Genomic DNA, 15708 nt, shown 5'->3' on the forward strand with positions numbered 1-15708 from the left:
CAGAGCACAGGAATTTTGGGGATGGCCTCCGGCAGTCTGAGATGTTTTTTGGTGAGCTGAGACAATGGCAACTCCAAGAAGTGGTAGCTTGGGGAGGCTTTAGCCCCTTTATAATAATTTTTCATACAGACGATTGATATATTCTGAATCGCATGTAAATGTGAATAAGTACCTTTAGAAAACTTTGCTGTTTGTGATATGGAACAAAAAGAAAACAAGACGAGCTTACTGGGAAATGCAGCGTCAATGCGAATTACCTTGGAGCCCACTTCCAACCATACTGCTTGCTGCTCCTGAGCTCTAACATTGAAAATCTGGAACTGGAGCCTTGTTGTGTATGTGTATGTGATATGTGTGTCTGGGGGCGGGTGGGGTGGGGTGGGGGAGATGCTGGTTTAGGGGAAAGTGAAGTAGGAAATACATAAGCTTCACTTTCCTCAGCTGTAAAATGGGGGCAATAATTCCCACTTCACCCACCCGCGGCACTATCCCAATTGCATCACAGAGGTCGAAATGGAGTGGGGTGGGTAGCCCTGCATAGAGTGATTAGGAAAAGGGGTCTGAAACCTATTATCACATGCACACATTCATATTCTCTCTCACATCATTCTTTCAGTAAATATGCAAAAGTAAAGGAGGAGGGAGATGAACTATAAAACCAGGAACTTTTTTTTTAATCAATTACAAACTAAATTACAAATAATGTTAATAGCAAGAACACTCAAGGACAAAAGGTGGGAGAAGAGAGACAAAATCATAAAAAAGAAAAAAAGCTTTTTTTTAAAAAAAACATTTGCGTTACAAACCCCAAGGTGCACATGGCAACAAATCCCCACCGATTCCCACTTAAAAAACTGCTATGAAATATAAATATAATTGTTCATCCTTCTTTTAAAGAAATATTTTTTTCCCAATGTCCCCACTCAGGCACAGCCCTAAAAAAGTGTCAGCATTCTCAAAATGAGGTCTTAACTTTCACTCCTATGGGCTGGCCTTCAGAGGAAGATGGAACCTAGCACCTGAAGAACTAAGAATCTTAAAAAGAAGAGAAAAATTCAAACATCTTTCACTTGCCTCATAAGGCCTCGGTGAAGCAGTCCCTGACCCAGAGCCTCCCAGACACCCCTTGCCTGTAGGAGGGACAGGCAAGAAGACTAGGAGCAATCATTTCTACTGCAGTCCCACCAGGACTGCAGAGACTGGGAGTCTGAGACAGGGAGTCTTGAGTCTCCCAGACTGTTAGGTGAGATGAAACACTAAAACTAGGGTATAAACTGGTTGGATCTATTTTTTTAACGTAATTCTTTAAAACAGGCCCCTCGCCATGTTTTTGTTTTGCTTGGTTTTCAAAAGTTCCAACTTAGTGCCCCTGCTATCAGTTGGCCTTACACAGGGCTGTGGGAGGTTTGGGGTCTCTGTCACCTGAAACACAGAAAATAATAATTGCGGGGCTTTCAGAGACTGGGATGGCAAACCCTATGTGGAGGAAGGAGAAACAGTCTTTTTTCTTTTTTTTTTTTTAAATACCAGCCCTCCTAAGCAATGACTAAGAGGAAGGGGAGAGCATGGTGCAGAGATTAAGTGCATGTAATATTGACGCTTCCTTTCAATTTCACCTATTTCTCCCCTCCACCCCCTCTCCCCAGAGTTGGCTGGCTAAGAGGGGCAGGTGAGTGCTAAGGCAGCCAGACAAGATCAGTGAGCTAAGAGCCCTGGGCCAAGCCAGATCATGCCCCCACTGGAGGAGAGGGTGAGACTGGGAGTAGGGGCTTGAGAAAGCCATCAGAGTCGAAGGTGAGGTACTGGTTTGGTCACATCCTGGAAGAAAGGGTGAGCCAAAGCTGCCTTTGCTGAAATCCGCTTGTTGGGGTCGTAGTGCAGCATTTGCTGGAGGGAGAGATGTATGCTGACGTCAGTAATGTGATAATGGAGTAAATGGGCAGCAGGTGTTTTGAGAAATCGGGAAACAATTCCTTTCACCCAAGGCAGAGTTCCCATTTCCTTCCTTCCTGTATCTAATGGGTGCACAACAGCGAGAGGGAAGCAGGGGCTAGGGAAATGCTGAGACCAGGAGTCCAGGGCCTCATTCTTCCTTCATCCTGGAAAAACCCTGCCCTGGGGGAGTGAATGAGAGGAAATGGGTGCCCACTCCCCACTCTCACCGATAACAAGCTCCGTCCATCTTCATCCAGGGGGGGCACAACTTTGCTAAAATCTTGCCTGGCCCACTTGGGGAAACTTGGCTTATAATCAGGCATAGAAGTAACTCCTGGCCAAACCACCTCATCTGGGGTGCCCAGAGTCCGAAAGATCCGGAAGAGTTGGTCGATCTCAGAATCTCCGGGGAACAGGGCCCGCCGGGTCACCTGAAAATGGGGAAAGAGGAAAAGCCAAAACCCACATTGACGTCAGTCAAAACTGCCCACTGGATAATGGAGGTTCCCACAGGCAGTGGAAGGTCAGCAGGGCCCCATGACTCCCTCCCCAGGGCCTTTCATGGGGTCAGTCAAACAGAGCCTGAGACAATGAAGCTCCTTCATCTGTCTCCTCGCCCCCTCCTTCCTTCCCCCAACCATGGCTTTGCAGATCCCCAAGGCTGGGTGGGGCTGGGAGGGGGTGAATGTCTGGGGTGCCACTGACATGTAGCAAAGGGATCCCAAGCCACTCACGGGGTGTGGGGTAGACACTGCGGTCATCCCCCCTCCTTGTGATGCAGCCACTTCTAGATAGGAGCACAGCGGGCAGAGACTGTGTCTTCCATTTCTTCTGTGTTCCCCACAGCACTTAGCATGGTGCTGGGTACACACTAGGTGCTTAACAAATATTTTTTGATGAATTGAGAGACGAATATGGGCAATTGTAAAGTAATGCACTGGGGGATAAATGCACATATATATATGGGGTAATGGTCTCCATGCCCCCAGTTACAACCCAGATAAGGGACCATAAAACATACTGCTGATTTGATTCGAAAACTTAGCTCACTCCACTGTAGTATTAAAGGGGATGAGAGCTCCCTTATAAGGCTGGGCCTCAGGGATCCTTCAATCTGAAAAGCCAGAGGTTGAGGGGGGATGTGATCTAAGTCTGCCGTTTAAATAAAAGGTGTGGGTAAGGTGAACACAGTTGGCCTCACCACATTCCTGGTACCCTACAATAAGGTCTACAGGCCAAATGAAGGGGACACTAAATGGAACTCATTTTCCCAAATATATGCAGGCTAAAGCTAAAACAGTTGCAGAGATGATTTAGCTCAGTTCAGAGATAAGATATGTATACTGCATGCTAAAGCTGTTTGAGGATATCCCCACATTGTGGTTGACACCAGGGATGACAGTCCTATCCTTTCCCCACCACCCACTTTGTGCTACTCTAGAGGAAGGACCCTGTGATAAGAGAAGGGCCATGGGTCTAGGCCAAGAAACAGTTGTGTTGTTCTTGAATGTGGGGAGGAGGGGGCTGGGTAGAACTCAGGCATGCCTCCGTACCATCTCAGCAAAGATGCAGCCCAGGCTCCAGATGTCCACAGCTGTGGAGTAGTATTTGCAGCCCAGAAGGATTTCAGGTGCTCGGTACCACAGAGTCACCACCTGAGGACAAGCGTAGGAAGGGGAGGGGTGGTGTATGGGGCATGGAGATTCCCACATCTCACTTCCTCAGGACTACTCTGCTAACTCAGCTTCTTAACAAGCAACTTCTTTCCCTCCATCCTTCCCTTCCCTCTGACTTCCCCTAAGTAAAATAACTGGGTACAACTTCTTAGCCCAGAGTTAGCCTAGTCCATGGTTCTGGGGACCATATTTTCTGTACCTCCAATTTGCAACCTTCTTGGAAAACTTGAGGCAATCGGTCATAATTTTAATGGTGTGCCATCCAGCTCTCCTGGCTCATTATCTATCAAAATATGAACTCTGTGTATACTCTAAGACCTCTTAGGGTGTCAGGGATACTTTCCATCTAGTGAGAGAGAAACTGCTGGCCAGATAGTTACTAAAAACTTTGTGAATGTCCCTGTTAACACCTCCCAGGAATTTCAGAGAAGACATGCAGAGAGGGACTCACCTCGTGGGTGTAAGTACGAACAGGGACTCCAAAGGCTCTGGCTAGTCCAAAGTCTGCTAGCTTGATGGCCCCCTCTGCGTTGATAAGCAGATTCTGAGGTTTGAGGTCTCGGTGCAGGACCCGATGAGAATGGCAGAAAGCTAGGCCCTGGAGCAGCTGGAACAGATAGCTCTGACAAGGGGAGAGAAAAGAATGTGTTTTTCCATCACCGTGAGAAGATTAGGGTCTCCTCTGTGTCTCCAAAGTTCTACTAAAGCCTTCACTAGTTAGATAATAATTCCATGTTTACAAGCCATTTCCCCAGTTGGACTGTCAGCCCAGTGAGGATAAGGATCAGATCTTATTCAGTTTTGCATTTCTTTTCCATATCCTGTGTTCAGCACATTGAAGGTGTTCAATAAATTTGTGTTGGATAAACGTTTGTTGATAGATTGAAAGTAGCTCTGGGAGTAAAGAACCCAGAAAAACAGACAATAGAGACTCACTGGCTATTTCTCCCACCAAGCAGGTGGAAAGGCTTTTTGGAGGGGTCTACCAAGTGCCCTCCAGTCCCATTTATCTGAGTTTCATCTCACCTTCCACCTGATCTGCTAAGCTGACTCACTAGAGTTTCGCCTTCTTTGATTCTCCTGCCCAGCCTTAGGGGATGAGGGCTGGGAAGGAAGCTAAGATCACAAATCAACACTCAGTCTGGATTGCCTGCCTTCAGTCCCCCCAAGACATGCCCATGTTGGGAGGAGTTGATGAGAAGGATTACCTTTATGAGGGGAAGGGGAATGCCAGTGAGAGCAGAGGCATCCATGAATTTCTTGAGATCCTGGTGCAGAAACTCAAAAACCAGGTAGAGTTTGTTTTCTGTATGAATGACATCCAGCAGCCTAGGGAAGGGAGGTCCAGGGATAGAGGTGAGGGAGAGAAATGCCCAGACAACACAAACAGAAGGCATCCTCCCTTACTGTCAGAGCACCTCCCAGATACATACTTACTTGACAATATTAGGGTGGTTAAGCTCCTTAAGCAGAGAGATCTCTCGTATGGCAGTACTGGGTACACCCTCCGTCTCACTTGGAGAAGTTGGGAGAGCAGAGATGGGAATGTGGTTACAAATATTCCTTTTCCCCCAGCCCGGTGATTCTACCCCACCCCCTGCCTCCCCACAGAGACACCACCCCAGCATCCCCTAGGAAAGTGAGAGAAGAGAAGGGGTGCTTCAGAGGTTAATTCATGGATGGACAGGACTGGCTTTTGGACACATTAAGGTCATTATTTCTTCTTTGCCCAGGGTTAGGTTAGCAAAGCCTCCTGGTGAAGGTGAAGAAGGTAACAGGTAAAAAAAAAAGGCGGGGGGGAGTAGCAGCACCCAGCCTCTCTAGAGGGGCCAGTGAGGTTCAACTGCCATTCTTTTGAAAGGGGGAGAGAATTCTAAGATGAGGGTGGGGTTGGGGCAGTGAGGAGGGCTCGTCATTCAAAAAGGCGCTCTTTACAGCTTACTGCAAAACCCAGCTCCACAGGGAGTCCTGGAACCCCCATCTCAGAGGCCTCCTTCCTCTTCCTGAGTCTTTCTGACTGTACATTTGGGGGCATCACCCGCCTTTAGGGAGGAAATTTCCCATGGATTCTACACTGCCCTATAGTCTCCCACGGGAAACCCTCTACTCGTCCTTCAACCCACCTCTCCACTTCAAAAGAAGTCCCTCCCTGCTACCTTCCGGTCCCTGGATGGCCACCGCCGGTTGGGGTGGGGGTAGGGGGCACTCAAGGAGCTCCCGAGTTAGGAGTCCCGGGTACAGAGGCCACTCACGTGTCCAGGCGGATTTTTTTAAGCGCCACCACTTCTCCCGTCACCTTGTTTTTGGCTTTGTACACAACTCCGTACGTGCCCTCTCCGATCTTTTCCACTTTTTGGAAGTTCTCCATGAAGCGCTAGCGAGTCGGGTCAGCCCGGCCCTGGAGCGGGGGCCTGGGAACCCTGCAGAAAGCGGCACCCAGCTCTCGGGGGCCGAGGAGGGGAAACAGGGCCCAGTACCGTGGCCCCAGGTCGGGATGGAAAGCAGTGTATCTCGCTCTTGTCAATTTGTCCAACTTGAAACAATGTTACCGCCTCCCCCCAGTTCCCTGCCGCCACCAGAAGCCCCGCCCCTCCTTCCCGCGTTTCCATGGCTCCGCCCCCAGATCTTCCTATTGGTCAACGTCAGAGCGGGAGAGGCCAACCCTGCGTCCCTCTCTGCAAACGACCCCGACCCGCGCAAGTTTGGTTCCGAGGGTCATTAAGACAAGTTTCAACGTAGGTGGGGAGGCTGAACACCTTTTTCCAAGTATCTGATTTGGGATCGAGTTTCCTACTTGTGTCCTGAGTCTATAGGGATTTCCTGATCTCTAATTCGCCGTTTTCACCACCCCTAGGAAAATGTGTATTGACCTAAGATTGAATGCCACCTGGTCCAGGGAGCCTCCTCTGAAAGCAGGAATTTGGGAATCTCATTGTAAGGGTCTCCCGGGCCTCGGAGGAGTCGTTACCTCCGTCTCTCAGCCTACCCCGATACTGTCTCTCTTTGAGTTTGGATACAGGGTCACTGCTTCTACAGTCTTTTTGAGAGGTTCCTGGTTTGACTCACAATAAATTGATCCACTCTCCCATGATGAATTAATTGTGTGTGTCCGGTACGTGTTTTGTTTTGTAGCTGCCCTTCAGTCAGTTCTTTCCACGGGGGAATGGAGTGCTTTAAGATGAGCGTGACCCTGTGAAACCAGAAACTGTCACTGAGTAACGGGATGTCCAGGGACAAGGATCCCTCCTCAGTTCTGCCTTTCTCAGGTCCTCCTGCTCCTCCCAGGCCTCCCCTGAAGGGAGAGGGGGAAGGGCTATGCAAATGAGCATCCGTTTCTTATATAGGGGCTTGTCCTACGCCCCAGCGCCTTTGGTTGCTGGAAAGAACAGGATGGATCTGGTGCTGAGAAAATGCCTTCTCCATGTGGCTGTGGTGGGTGCTCTTCTGGTTGTGGGGGCCACAGAAGGTGAGTGTGGGGTGTGTGGACATGAGCAAGTGTGAATTTGGGGTTGCACACCTGCTCTGGTTTTCCCCTCCCTAATGGGAGATAACCGGCAATGCTTCGGGCATCTCCCACCCATTTGATTTAGTGAGGACATGGGCAACTGAGCTCCCTCCCCACATGAAGATTTGGGACTCAGCCTAAAAATAAGTCCATCTGCTTGGAAAGGCAAGAGAATAGTGGGTCTTTGTGGCCCTAATTCTGAGACCCCCTGGGCAGTGAGCTGGAGTGGGGGCTCCAAGGGAGTAAAATGAGTGGGAGACTCTTAGGCAATGTCTCAGGCACTTGGGATAGGGTATTTAAAGTGAGGAGCAAGAGAATGTAATGGATAGAGGGTAAAGAGGCACCACATCCCCTCTTTGGGATGGGCATAGGCGAACACAGCCCAGGCTTTTGTTCTGGGGCTGGGAGAGACAGGCAGAGGGGTCTCAGCTGAGCATCACATGAAAGAGCTCTGGGGGATTGGGGCCTCGTGACAGGAGCAAGGGGTGGGGGAGGTGGTGGTGAGAGGGTCTGGAATGTCCCGTGCTGCTCTGAGGAGGGAGGGTTGGGAGTGGAGAAAGAATGGGGCATCTTATAATTCTCTTGCTCTCATGGTGGGATGCTCAGTGGGATGATTCCAGATCCTCCCCAAGCAGAATCAACCAGGTTTCTGGTACATATTAGAAATGGAGTGAGGATAGTCTCTGCTGTGCTGAAATATCTGCATCATATTCCAGTGCCCCCCTTTCTCTAGATCCCTGGTCTCACAAACTTCTAGGAATTTCTCCTTGATCTGACTTCCCTCATTCATGGGGCAGTTTCAAGTCTTTTTCTTTCTTTTCTTTTTTTTTTTTTTTTTTTTTTTTTTGCGGTACACAGGCCTCTCACTGCTGTGGCCTCTCCCGTTGTGGAGCACAGGCTCCGGACGCACAGGCTCAGCGGCCATGGCTCACGGCCCCAGCCGCTCCGCGGCACGTGGGATCTTCCCGGACCCGGGCACGAGCCCGTGTCCCCTGCATCGGCAGGTGGACTCTCAACCACTGCGCCACCAGGGAAGCCCTCAAGTCTTTTTCTTTTACTACGTTCCTTATTGTACTCTGGAAACATTCTGTTCATACGTGTCCACCTGAGGCTCTTAAAATACTGTGCTTACTTTTTGGATCCTGATTTTTAAAATCATAAGAAGACATTTTTAGATATTCATGAAATTTTGTATAGACTGGTTTCAATAATTTTGTCTAGTGTGAACTAGCATTGTGTTTATTCAAGAAAATATTTTTTACAGATACATACTGAATTTGTATGGTTTTAAATAACATTATGTCTGGGATTTGCTTGTGGATGCTTTAGCCAGGGACTTCCCTGGTGGTCCAGTGGTAAAGAATCCACCTTCCAATGCAGGGGTCACGGGTTAGATCCCTGGTCGGGGAATTAAGATCCCACATGCCGCGGGGCAACTAAACCTTCATACCACAACTACTGAGCTCGTGCGCCTCAAGGAGAGAGTCCACGTGCCGCAAACTACAGAGCCCATGCGCTCCGGAGCCCCCACATCCTGGAGCCCACGCACCACAACTAGAGAGGAAAACCCACACGCGACAACTAGAGAGAAGCCTGCACGCTGCAACAAAAGATCCCACATGCTGCAACTAAGACCTGATACAGCCAAAAAAAATAAAGGAAGGGGGCTTCCCTGGTGGCGCAGTGGTTGAGTCCGCCTGCCGATTTAGGAGACACGGGTTCGTGCCCCGGTCCGGGAAGATCCCACATGCCGCGGAGCAGCTGGGCCCGTGAGCCATGGCCGCTGAGCCTGCACGTCTGGAGCCCGTGCTCCGCAACAGGAGAGGCCGCAACAGTGAGAGGCCCGCGTACCGCAAAAAAAATAAAAATATAAAAAAAATAATAATAATAAAATAAAGAAAGAATGAAAGACAAGTACAGCATTAGAAATGAATACTCTAAAAAAGAAAATTAAATGCTTTAACCAAAAAGCAAACCAATAACAAAGGATCGATAATGCAAATGTGGCAAAATATTGATAGTTGTTGGATCTGGGTGAGGCATGTGGAGAGCCATCATATCCCTTTCTTTCAGACCTCTCTCTTGGTCAGTTATAATAATTTTGTTTGTCCCCACTCCCAATTTCTACCTGCCTCTGGTCCATCCTCCTCACTGCTTGCTGAAGTGATCCTTCTAAAACACAGATCTGATCATATTCAAAAAGTTTTGAAGGGTAAATTTTATGGTATGTGAATTATATCTCAATACAACAAACAAAATCTTCTGAGGTGGACTTGCCTACAGGGTAAAGGCCAAACTCCTTTGCCTGGCACTCAAAGCCCCCACCCCATCTTCTTGGCCTCATCTCTCATGGTGTACATCAACCGCATTGCTAGTGGTCCCCTATCATGCCATGTGCTTCCATGCTTCCATGCATCTGCTCATGCTGGGCCTTCTGCCTAGAATGCTTTATGCCACAGGTCAAATCCTCATTGGGTCCTTCCCAGTCTACCAGAGTGGAATTAATCTGTTTATTCTGTCATTTTGTTGTACATTGTGCATGTTTATTATGGCTCATATTAAGCAGTGCCTTGAATTATAGTAATTTATGTATATGTCTATTTCATATACTTTAACCTGAATCTCTTTAGGACCATTTCTTTTTCATTTCTTAAGTTCTTTGCACCTAGCACAGTGCCTGGTACATGGTGGGTATTGGGTAAATTAAAATGCACTTTGAATGTGAGAATGAGTGACGTGACATGGGACACTGTGGCCCCCTGAGAAGGGAGTAATGACCTGAGGGTCTTCATTATACCTTCCTTTTAGGACCCAGAGACCGGGACTGGCTTGGTGTCTCAAGGCAGCTCAGAACTAAAGCATGGAACAGGCAGCTATATCCAGAGTGGACAGAAAGCCAGGGGCCTGACTGCTGGAGAGGTAGGAACCTGGCAATTTCTGGGGCGGGTATGGCGGGAATGGGGTGGGGAGAGGAGAGGAGCAAGAACTGGGTTGAATGTAGGTTGAGAAGACAGGAAGGGAAAAGGCATATGGGGAGGGGAAGCCAAGGAGTCCCAGCTAACGCAGCTGCCCTTTCCAGGTGGCCAGGTATCTCTGAAGGTCAGCAATGATGGGCCTACGCTGCTTGGGGCAAACACCTCCTTCTCTATTGCCCTGCACTTCCCTGAAAGCCAGAAGGTGCTGTCAGATGGGCAGGTCATCTGGGCCAACAACACCATCATTAACGGTGGGTACCACTCCACTCCAGGCCTCATTCCCAGGGCTCAGCTCATGCCCCTTCTCCTTCTTGTTCTTTTTTTAAACAAATTATATATGTAATTAGATTAGAAAACACAGATAAAGCACAAAGAAAAAGAAAATTGTAGTACCCAAAATGGGGGACAGAAGACCCAGTGGATATAGAAGTTGGACTTGGATTTAAACCTGTTACCAGTATGTGACCCTGGGAAAGTCACTTAATTGTTTCGTGCTTCCATTCCCTTAATCTGTAGAATAGGGATGATACTACTTTAAAAGGTTGTTGTAAGGATTAAAATGTGATAATATATAAAGAATTTAGCATAATGCCTGCCCTAGCCTACAGTAAAGGCTCAATAAATGTTAGCTGGTGCTGTTATTTTTACTTTTATCCCACTAGCCAGAGCAAATCTTTCTAAACATTTTGATGCATTTCCAATCTCTTTCTCTCCAATCTCTATGTATATACTTACATAGGTATCTTTTTGTTTGTTTGTTTTTTGGCCGCTCAACATGGAGGATCTTAGTTCCCTGACCAGGGATTGAACCCATGCCCCCTGCATTGGAAGAGTGGAGTCTTTTAACCACTGGACCACCAGGGAAGTCTCTACATAGGAATCTTTAATTATAGTTTCCATTTGCCCCACTACCACCCACAGTGGGTTATATCAAGGAGAATATATTTTGTAGCTAGGGAGTATTCCCAGAGCCCTGCTCTGGGAGCCATGTTAAAGGTTTTGGTGTATAATAAGGAATGCCAGGGTTTGAGGGTGACTTTGTATCTTCCTTTCAGGGAGCCAGGTGTGGGGAGGACAGCCAGTGTATCCCCAAGAACCTGATGATACCTGCATCTTCCCCGATGGGAGGGCCTGCCCATCTGGCCCTTCACCTCAGAAAAGAAGCTTTGTTTATGTCTGGAAGACCTGGGGTGAGAGACTCCCTTCTCTGGCCTGTCACCCACACTTGGATTCATCTCTTCCTACCTGATCCCTTTTCTTTTGGTCCCACCCCTAAACTCTGTGAGTTTCCCTAATCTTCTCCTCCCCATGACTCCTTCTTCCACAGCACGTAGCTAATTCTATTATACTTCTTTCTGGGAACCCTTCTCCAATTACAGTCCCATCCCATGGAACCCCTCGTTAGGACTCCTTTCCTGTCCCCATATACAAGCTTCCAAACACCCTCTGAAATAAGCATCCTCTCAATACATCTCCTGACCTTCCTTCTCTGGTGCCCTGTCTCTAACCCTTCCCCAGTCCCCTTTGACCAGTAACCCCCTTCTCTACTCTTCTTTCCAAAAACCTCAGGCCAATACTGGCAAGTTCTGGGGGGCCCAGTGTCTGGACTGAGCATTGGGACAGGCAAGGCAGTGCTGGGCACACACGTCATGGAAGTGACTGTCTACCACCGCCGGGGGTCCCAGAGCTACATATCCCTCGCTCACTCCCGCTCAGCCTTCACCATTACTGGTAAGGACTTAGGAAGGGACAAGGCCAGTCTCAGGGCAGGAGGAGGTGGGGAAGCTTGGCTGGGCAGGAAAGGGGAAAGAGGAAATGGTGTGTAGGGGCACCTCATACGGGCAAAGCCAGAAAGACATGGGCAGAGGAATGTGGGGCTTGGAGCCAGTGAAGGGCCAGGCAGCTTGGGGTTAGAGAATGTGGCTGTGAAAGAAGAAGCTGTGGCCCAGACCTGGTTCTCACCCTTTCTGGCTCCAATCTCAGACCAGGTGCCCTTCTCTGTGAGCGTGTCTCAGCTGCAGGCCTTGGATGGAGTGAACAAGCACTTCCTGAGAAAGCAACCTCTGACCTTTGCCCTCCGGCTCCATGATCCCAGTGGCTATTTGGCTGGGGCTGACCTCTCCTACACCTGGGACTTTGGAGACAGTACTGGGACCCTGATCTCTCGGGCACTTGTGGTCACTCACACTTACCTAGAGTGTGGCCCAGTCACTGCACAGGTGGTGCTACAGGCTGCCATTCCTCTCACCTCCTGTGGCTCCTCCCCAGTTCCAGGCACCACAGCTGGGCATATGCCAACTGCCGAGGCCCCTGGCACCACAGCTGGCCAAGTGCCTACTGCAGAAGTCGTGGGCACTACACCTGCTCAGGTGCCAACTGCAGAGCCCTCTGGAACCACAGCTGTGCAAGTGCCAACTGCAGAGGGCACAGGTACCACAGCTGGCCAAGTGCCTACTGCAGAAGTCATGGGCAGTACACCTGCTCGGGTGCCAACTGCAGAGCCCTCTGGAACCACAGCTGTGCAAGTACCAACTGCAGAGGGCACAGGTACCACAGCTGGCCAAGTGCCTACTGCAGAAGTCGTGGGCACTACACCTGCTCAGGTACCAACTGCAGAGTCCTCTGGAACCACAGCTGTGCAAGTGCCAACTGCAGAGGGCACAGGTACCACAGCTGGCCAAGTGCCTACTGCCGAAGTCGTGGGCACTACACCTGCTCGGGTGCCAACTGCAGAGCCCTCTGGAACCACAGTTGTGCAAGTGCCAACTGCAGAGGGCACAGGTACCACACCTGAGCAGGTACTAACCTCGGAAGTCATAAGTACCACACCCGCAGAGATGCCAACTGCAGAGGCCATAGGTACGACACCTGAAGTGTCAACTGCAGAACCCTCTGGAACCACAGTTGCACAGGTAACAACTACAGAGCTGGTGGAGACCACAGCTGGAGAGGTACCCACCCCTGAGCCTGACAGTCCAGATGCCAGCCCATTCTTGTCTACAGAAGGTATTACAGGTAAGAGGGCCAGTATGAATGAGGTTCATTGAGGTGGGGGCATTTGTCACAGCTCTAAAGACCTGAAAGACTTACTCTGGATCCAGATGTTACCCAATCCTTAGCTTACCAGTGGAGTCCCTTCAGAGTCTTCACTGGTTTTAAAGCCCCCCAAGTCCCTCTTAAAGGCATGGAAGAGATCCAGAGTTCAGGAAACCAGGGTCTTCTCCTAGGCCATGGGGAGAGAGCTTGTTGCTCCTCTGTCTCTGAAAAGAGCTGTTCCCTAAAGTGAAGGTCAGGGAGCAGTCTGTGATCATTTACATAATACTTATATCTCATTTTCTGATTAAGTGTAAATGCATAGAAATCTTTCCCAGTTTCTGACACCATTTCCCACCTCTGGATTCCCATCCCAAAGTAGGTTTACCTGGAATTGTGATAGAAACACTGAAAAGGGAGGAATAAGATAGTGACACTGTAATGAGTTAACATACGCCAAGTCTAACCCAGGACCTGGCACAGTGTGGGGTGTGATAAACATTTAGAATTTTTAAAACTCCAGCTCTACCCCTAACTGTGACTCTGGGGCAGTCATTTCTCCTTCTGGGCCTCAGTTTCCTTATCTATAAAATGAGATTTCCCAGCTCTTGCCTGATTCCAAGCCTGGATCCAGTAGCTCTGGCTCTACCTGGAAAAATGCCTGCTTGGCCTCTGTTTCCAGGTGACTCATTTGTCTCATGACTTTGCCTCTTCAATCCTTTCCTGCCAGGCTCCCAGAGCCCCCTGCTGGATGACAGAGCCACCTTAATCCTGGTGAAGCGACAAGTCCCCCTGGATTGTGTTCTGTATCGATATGGCTCCTTTTCCCTCACCCTGGACATCATCCGTGAGTCTTGCCTACTTTGGGAGCTGGTGGAGGGAAGGCGTGTGCTGCTTAGGGCTGCCCAGTGGAAGCACACCCTGGAAGGAGTTACTCACCTGAACAAGAATACCCAAATCCCAGGGTTTTCATTTGAAGGCATGAGGATGGGATTGGGGAGGTAGCCCGAGGACCCTCCTGTCCGTGGGCCTTTGGGGAGGACTGGTAGAGGAGTCCCACACTTAAAACCTTGCAACTTTGCAGAGGGCATTGAGAGTGCTGAGATCCTGCAGGCTGTGCCATCCAGTGAAGGAGATGCATTTGAGCTGACTGTGTCTTGCCAAGGCGGGTGAGTGTCCCACTGGTTGCCCCGAGAACTCTTGGGTTGACTGCTACCCTGCTCTCTGGTTGTCTAGTGTTCCTTCCCAGACTCCCTGACATAAGCTGACATCTCTCCCAGGCTACCCAAGGAGGCCTGCATGGACATCTCATCGCCAGGGTGCCAGCCCCCTGCCCAGCGGCTGTGTCAGCCTGTGCCACCCAGCCCAGACTGCCAGCTGGTTTTGCATCAGGTACTGAAGGGCGGCTCGGGGACCTACTGCCTCAATGTGTCTTTGGCTGATGCCAATAGCCTGGCAATGGTCAGCACCCAGCTTGTCATGCCTGGTAGGTACTTGGACAAGAGGTAGGATGAAGGGGAGTGGCAGAGGATATCTGACAGGAAGCAGATGCTGACTATAGCTATGTCTGGGATTCTGCCTGTAGGTCAAGAAGCAGGCTTCGGGCAGGCTCCCCTGTTCTTGGGCATCTTGCTGGTATTGATGGCTTTGCTGCTCGCATCTCTGATATACAGGTGAGAGCCCCACCATACTGCTCACACCCCCTTATCCCTTAGCACCACCGCTCATTCTTCCTCAAGGCAAGAAGGAACCACCACCCCCTTCGAGAAAGCATAGTGTCCAGGAAAGAGCCCAGATTTGGAAGTTAAACAGGTCTAGGCTGCAGTCTTGCTGGTGGGATCTTGGGGAAGTAGCTTAACCTTTCTGAGCCTCTGAAAGGTAGGAAAACTGATACCTGCCCTGTGAGGCTGTTGTCAGGATTCTAGACAATGTGGGTAAAGCACCTGGTTCTGAAGCAAGAGTGCAATAAATGATGATCTTGATGATTTTTGTTATGAATAATATCAAGAGTGGAGAAGGCTGGGTGAAGTGAGTTCTCCACCTGCATGAAGGGCAAATCCCTAGGTCTGGGGTGCCAAGGGCCTCAAAGCAGGGAAGCTTGTAGGGTGAGAGGGGAATGGACAGAGGTTACCACAGAAATAAGAGAGGATGAACTCTGTTGGTGAGAAGGAGGGGAAGGAGCCAGGATCAAGGCCAAGGAAACCTGGGATATGATTTATCCTCTTCGTTGGAGAAACACAAACAGGCTGCCATTGACTACCGCTAACCAGTATCCCTGCTTTTCTCCCAATATCAGGAGAAGACGTACGAAGCAGGGCTCAGCTCTCCCCCTTCCCCAGCTGCCACCCGGCAGAACCCAGTGGCTACGTCTGCCCTGGGTCTTCCGCTCTTGCCCCATTGGTGAGAGCAGCCCCCTCCTCAGTGGGCAGCAGGTCTGAGTACTCTCACGTGATGTCATGATTTACCCAGCGTGGACAGCAATGCCTATCTTTTCTCCAGTCTTCCCTTGGAAACTACCATTGCCTGAAATAAAGACTCAGAACCTGGTGCTGTTATTTCCTTATTTCTGGGAGAATCTATGTCA

The 15708-nt window shown here is 49.6% G+C and overlaps 2 protein-coding genes across 3 annotated transcripts; one reads left to right on the forward strand and one right to left on the reverse strand.

Moving 5' to 3' along the window:
• Positions 1-651: 651 nt before the first annotated feature.
• On the reverse strand, positions 652-6178 carry CDK2 (cyclin dependent kinase 2). 2 transcript variants are annotated; one of them, XM_060113211.1, is made up of 8 exons: positions 5864-6178; positions 5049-5126; positions 4820-4940; positions 4063-4233; positions 3489-3590; positions 2670-2813; positions 2163-2366; positions 652-1887 (listed from the first exon to the last, which is right to left on the reverse strand). In XM_060113211.1, the coding sequence occupies exons 1-8, from the start codon at positions 5977-5979 to the stop codon at positions 1783-1785; spliced, it is 1041 nt and encodes a 346-aa protein (XP_059969194.1). In that variant the 5' UTR covers positions 5980-6178; the 3' UTR covers positions 652-1782. The 2 variants fall into 2 exon arrangements, with proteins under 2 accessions (XP_059969194.1, XP_059969195.1); XM_060113212.1 differs by lacking the exon at positions 2670-2813.
• Positions 6179-6988: 810 nt separating this feature from the next.
• On the forward strand, positions 6989-15671 carry PMEL (premelanosome protein). The gene is made up of 11 exons (XM_060112543.1): positions 6989-7077; positions 9925-10035; positions 10196-10342; positions 11147-11281; positions 11661-11822; positions 12075-13106; positions 13855-13971; positions 14209-14293; positions 14405-14610; positions 14710-14797; positions 15421-15671. Exons 1-11 carry the CDS (start codon positions 7002-7004, stop codon positions 15560-15562), a joined length of 2301 nt encoding a protein of 766 aa, XP_059968526.1. The 5' UTR covers positions 6989-7001; the 3' UTR covers positions 15563-15671.
• The last annotated feature ends 37 nt before the right edge of the window (positions 15672-15708 follow it).

The sequence above is a fragment of the Mesoplodon densirostris genome, chromosome 11, assembly GCF_025265405.1.
Source record: "Mesoplodon densirostris isolate mMesDen1 chromosome 11, mMesDen1 primary haplotype, whole genome shotgun sequence".
NCBI lineage: Eukaryota > Metazoa > Chordata > Mammalia > Artiodactyla > Ziphiidae > Mesoplodon > Mesoplodon densirostris.

Coding starts and splice junctions, on each gene's coding strand:
- PMEL (XM_060112543.1), top strand. CDS start 7,002: ATGGATCTGGTGCTGAGAAAATGCCTTCTCCATGTGGCTGTGGTGGGT. Junction 7,078..9,924: donor GGTTGTGGGGGCCACAGAAG/GTGAGTGTGGGG, acceptor CCTTCCTTTTAG/GACCCAGAGACCGGGACTGG. Junction 14,294..14,404: donor ACTGTGTCTTGCCAAGGCGG/GTGAGTGTCCCA, acceptor CATCTCTCCCAG/GCTACCCAAGGAGGCCTGCA.
- CDK2 (XM_060113211.1), bottom strand. CDS start 5,979: ATGGAGAACTTCCAAAAAGTGGAAAAGATCGGAGAGGGCACGTACGGA. Junction 5,127..5,863: donor AAAAAAATCCGCCTGGACAC/GTGAGTGGCCTC, acceptor AACTTCTCCAAG/TGAGACGGAGGGTGTACCCA. Junction 1,888..2,162: donor ATGGACGGAGCTTGTTATCG/GTGAGAGTGGGG, acceptor CTCTCCCTCCAG/CAAATGCTGCACTACGACCC.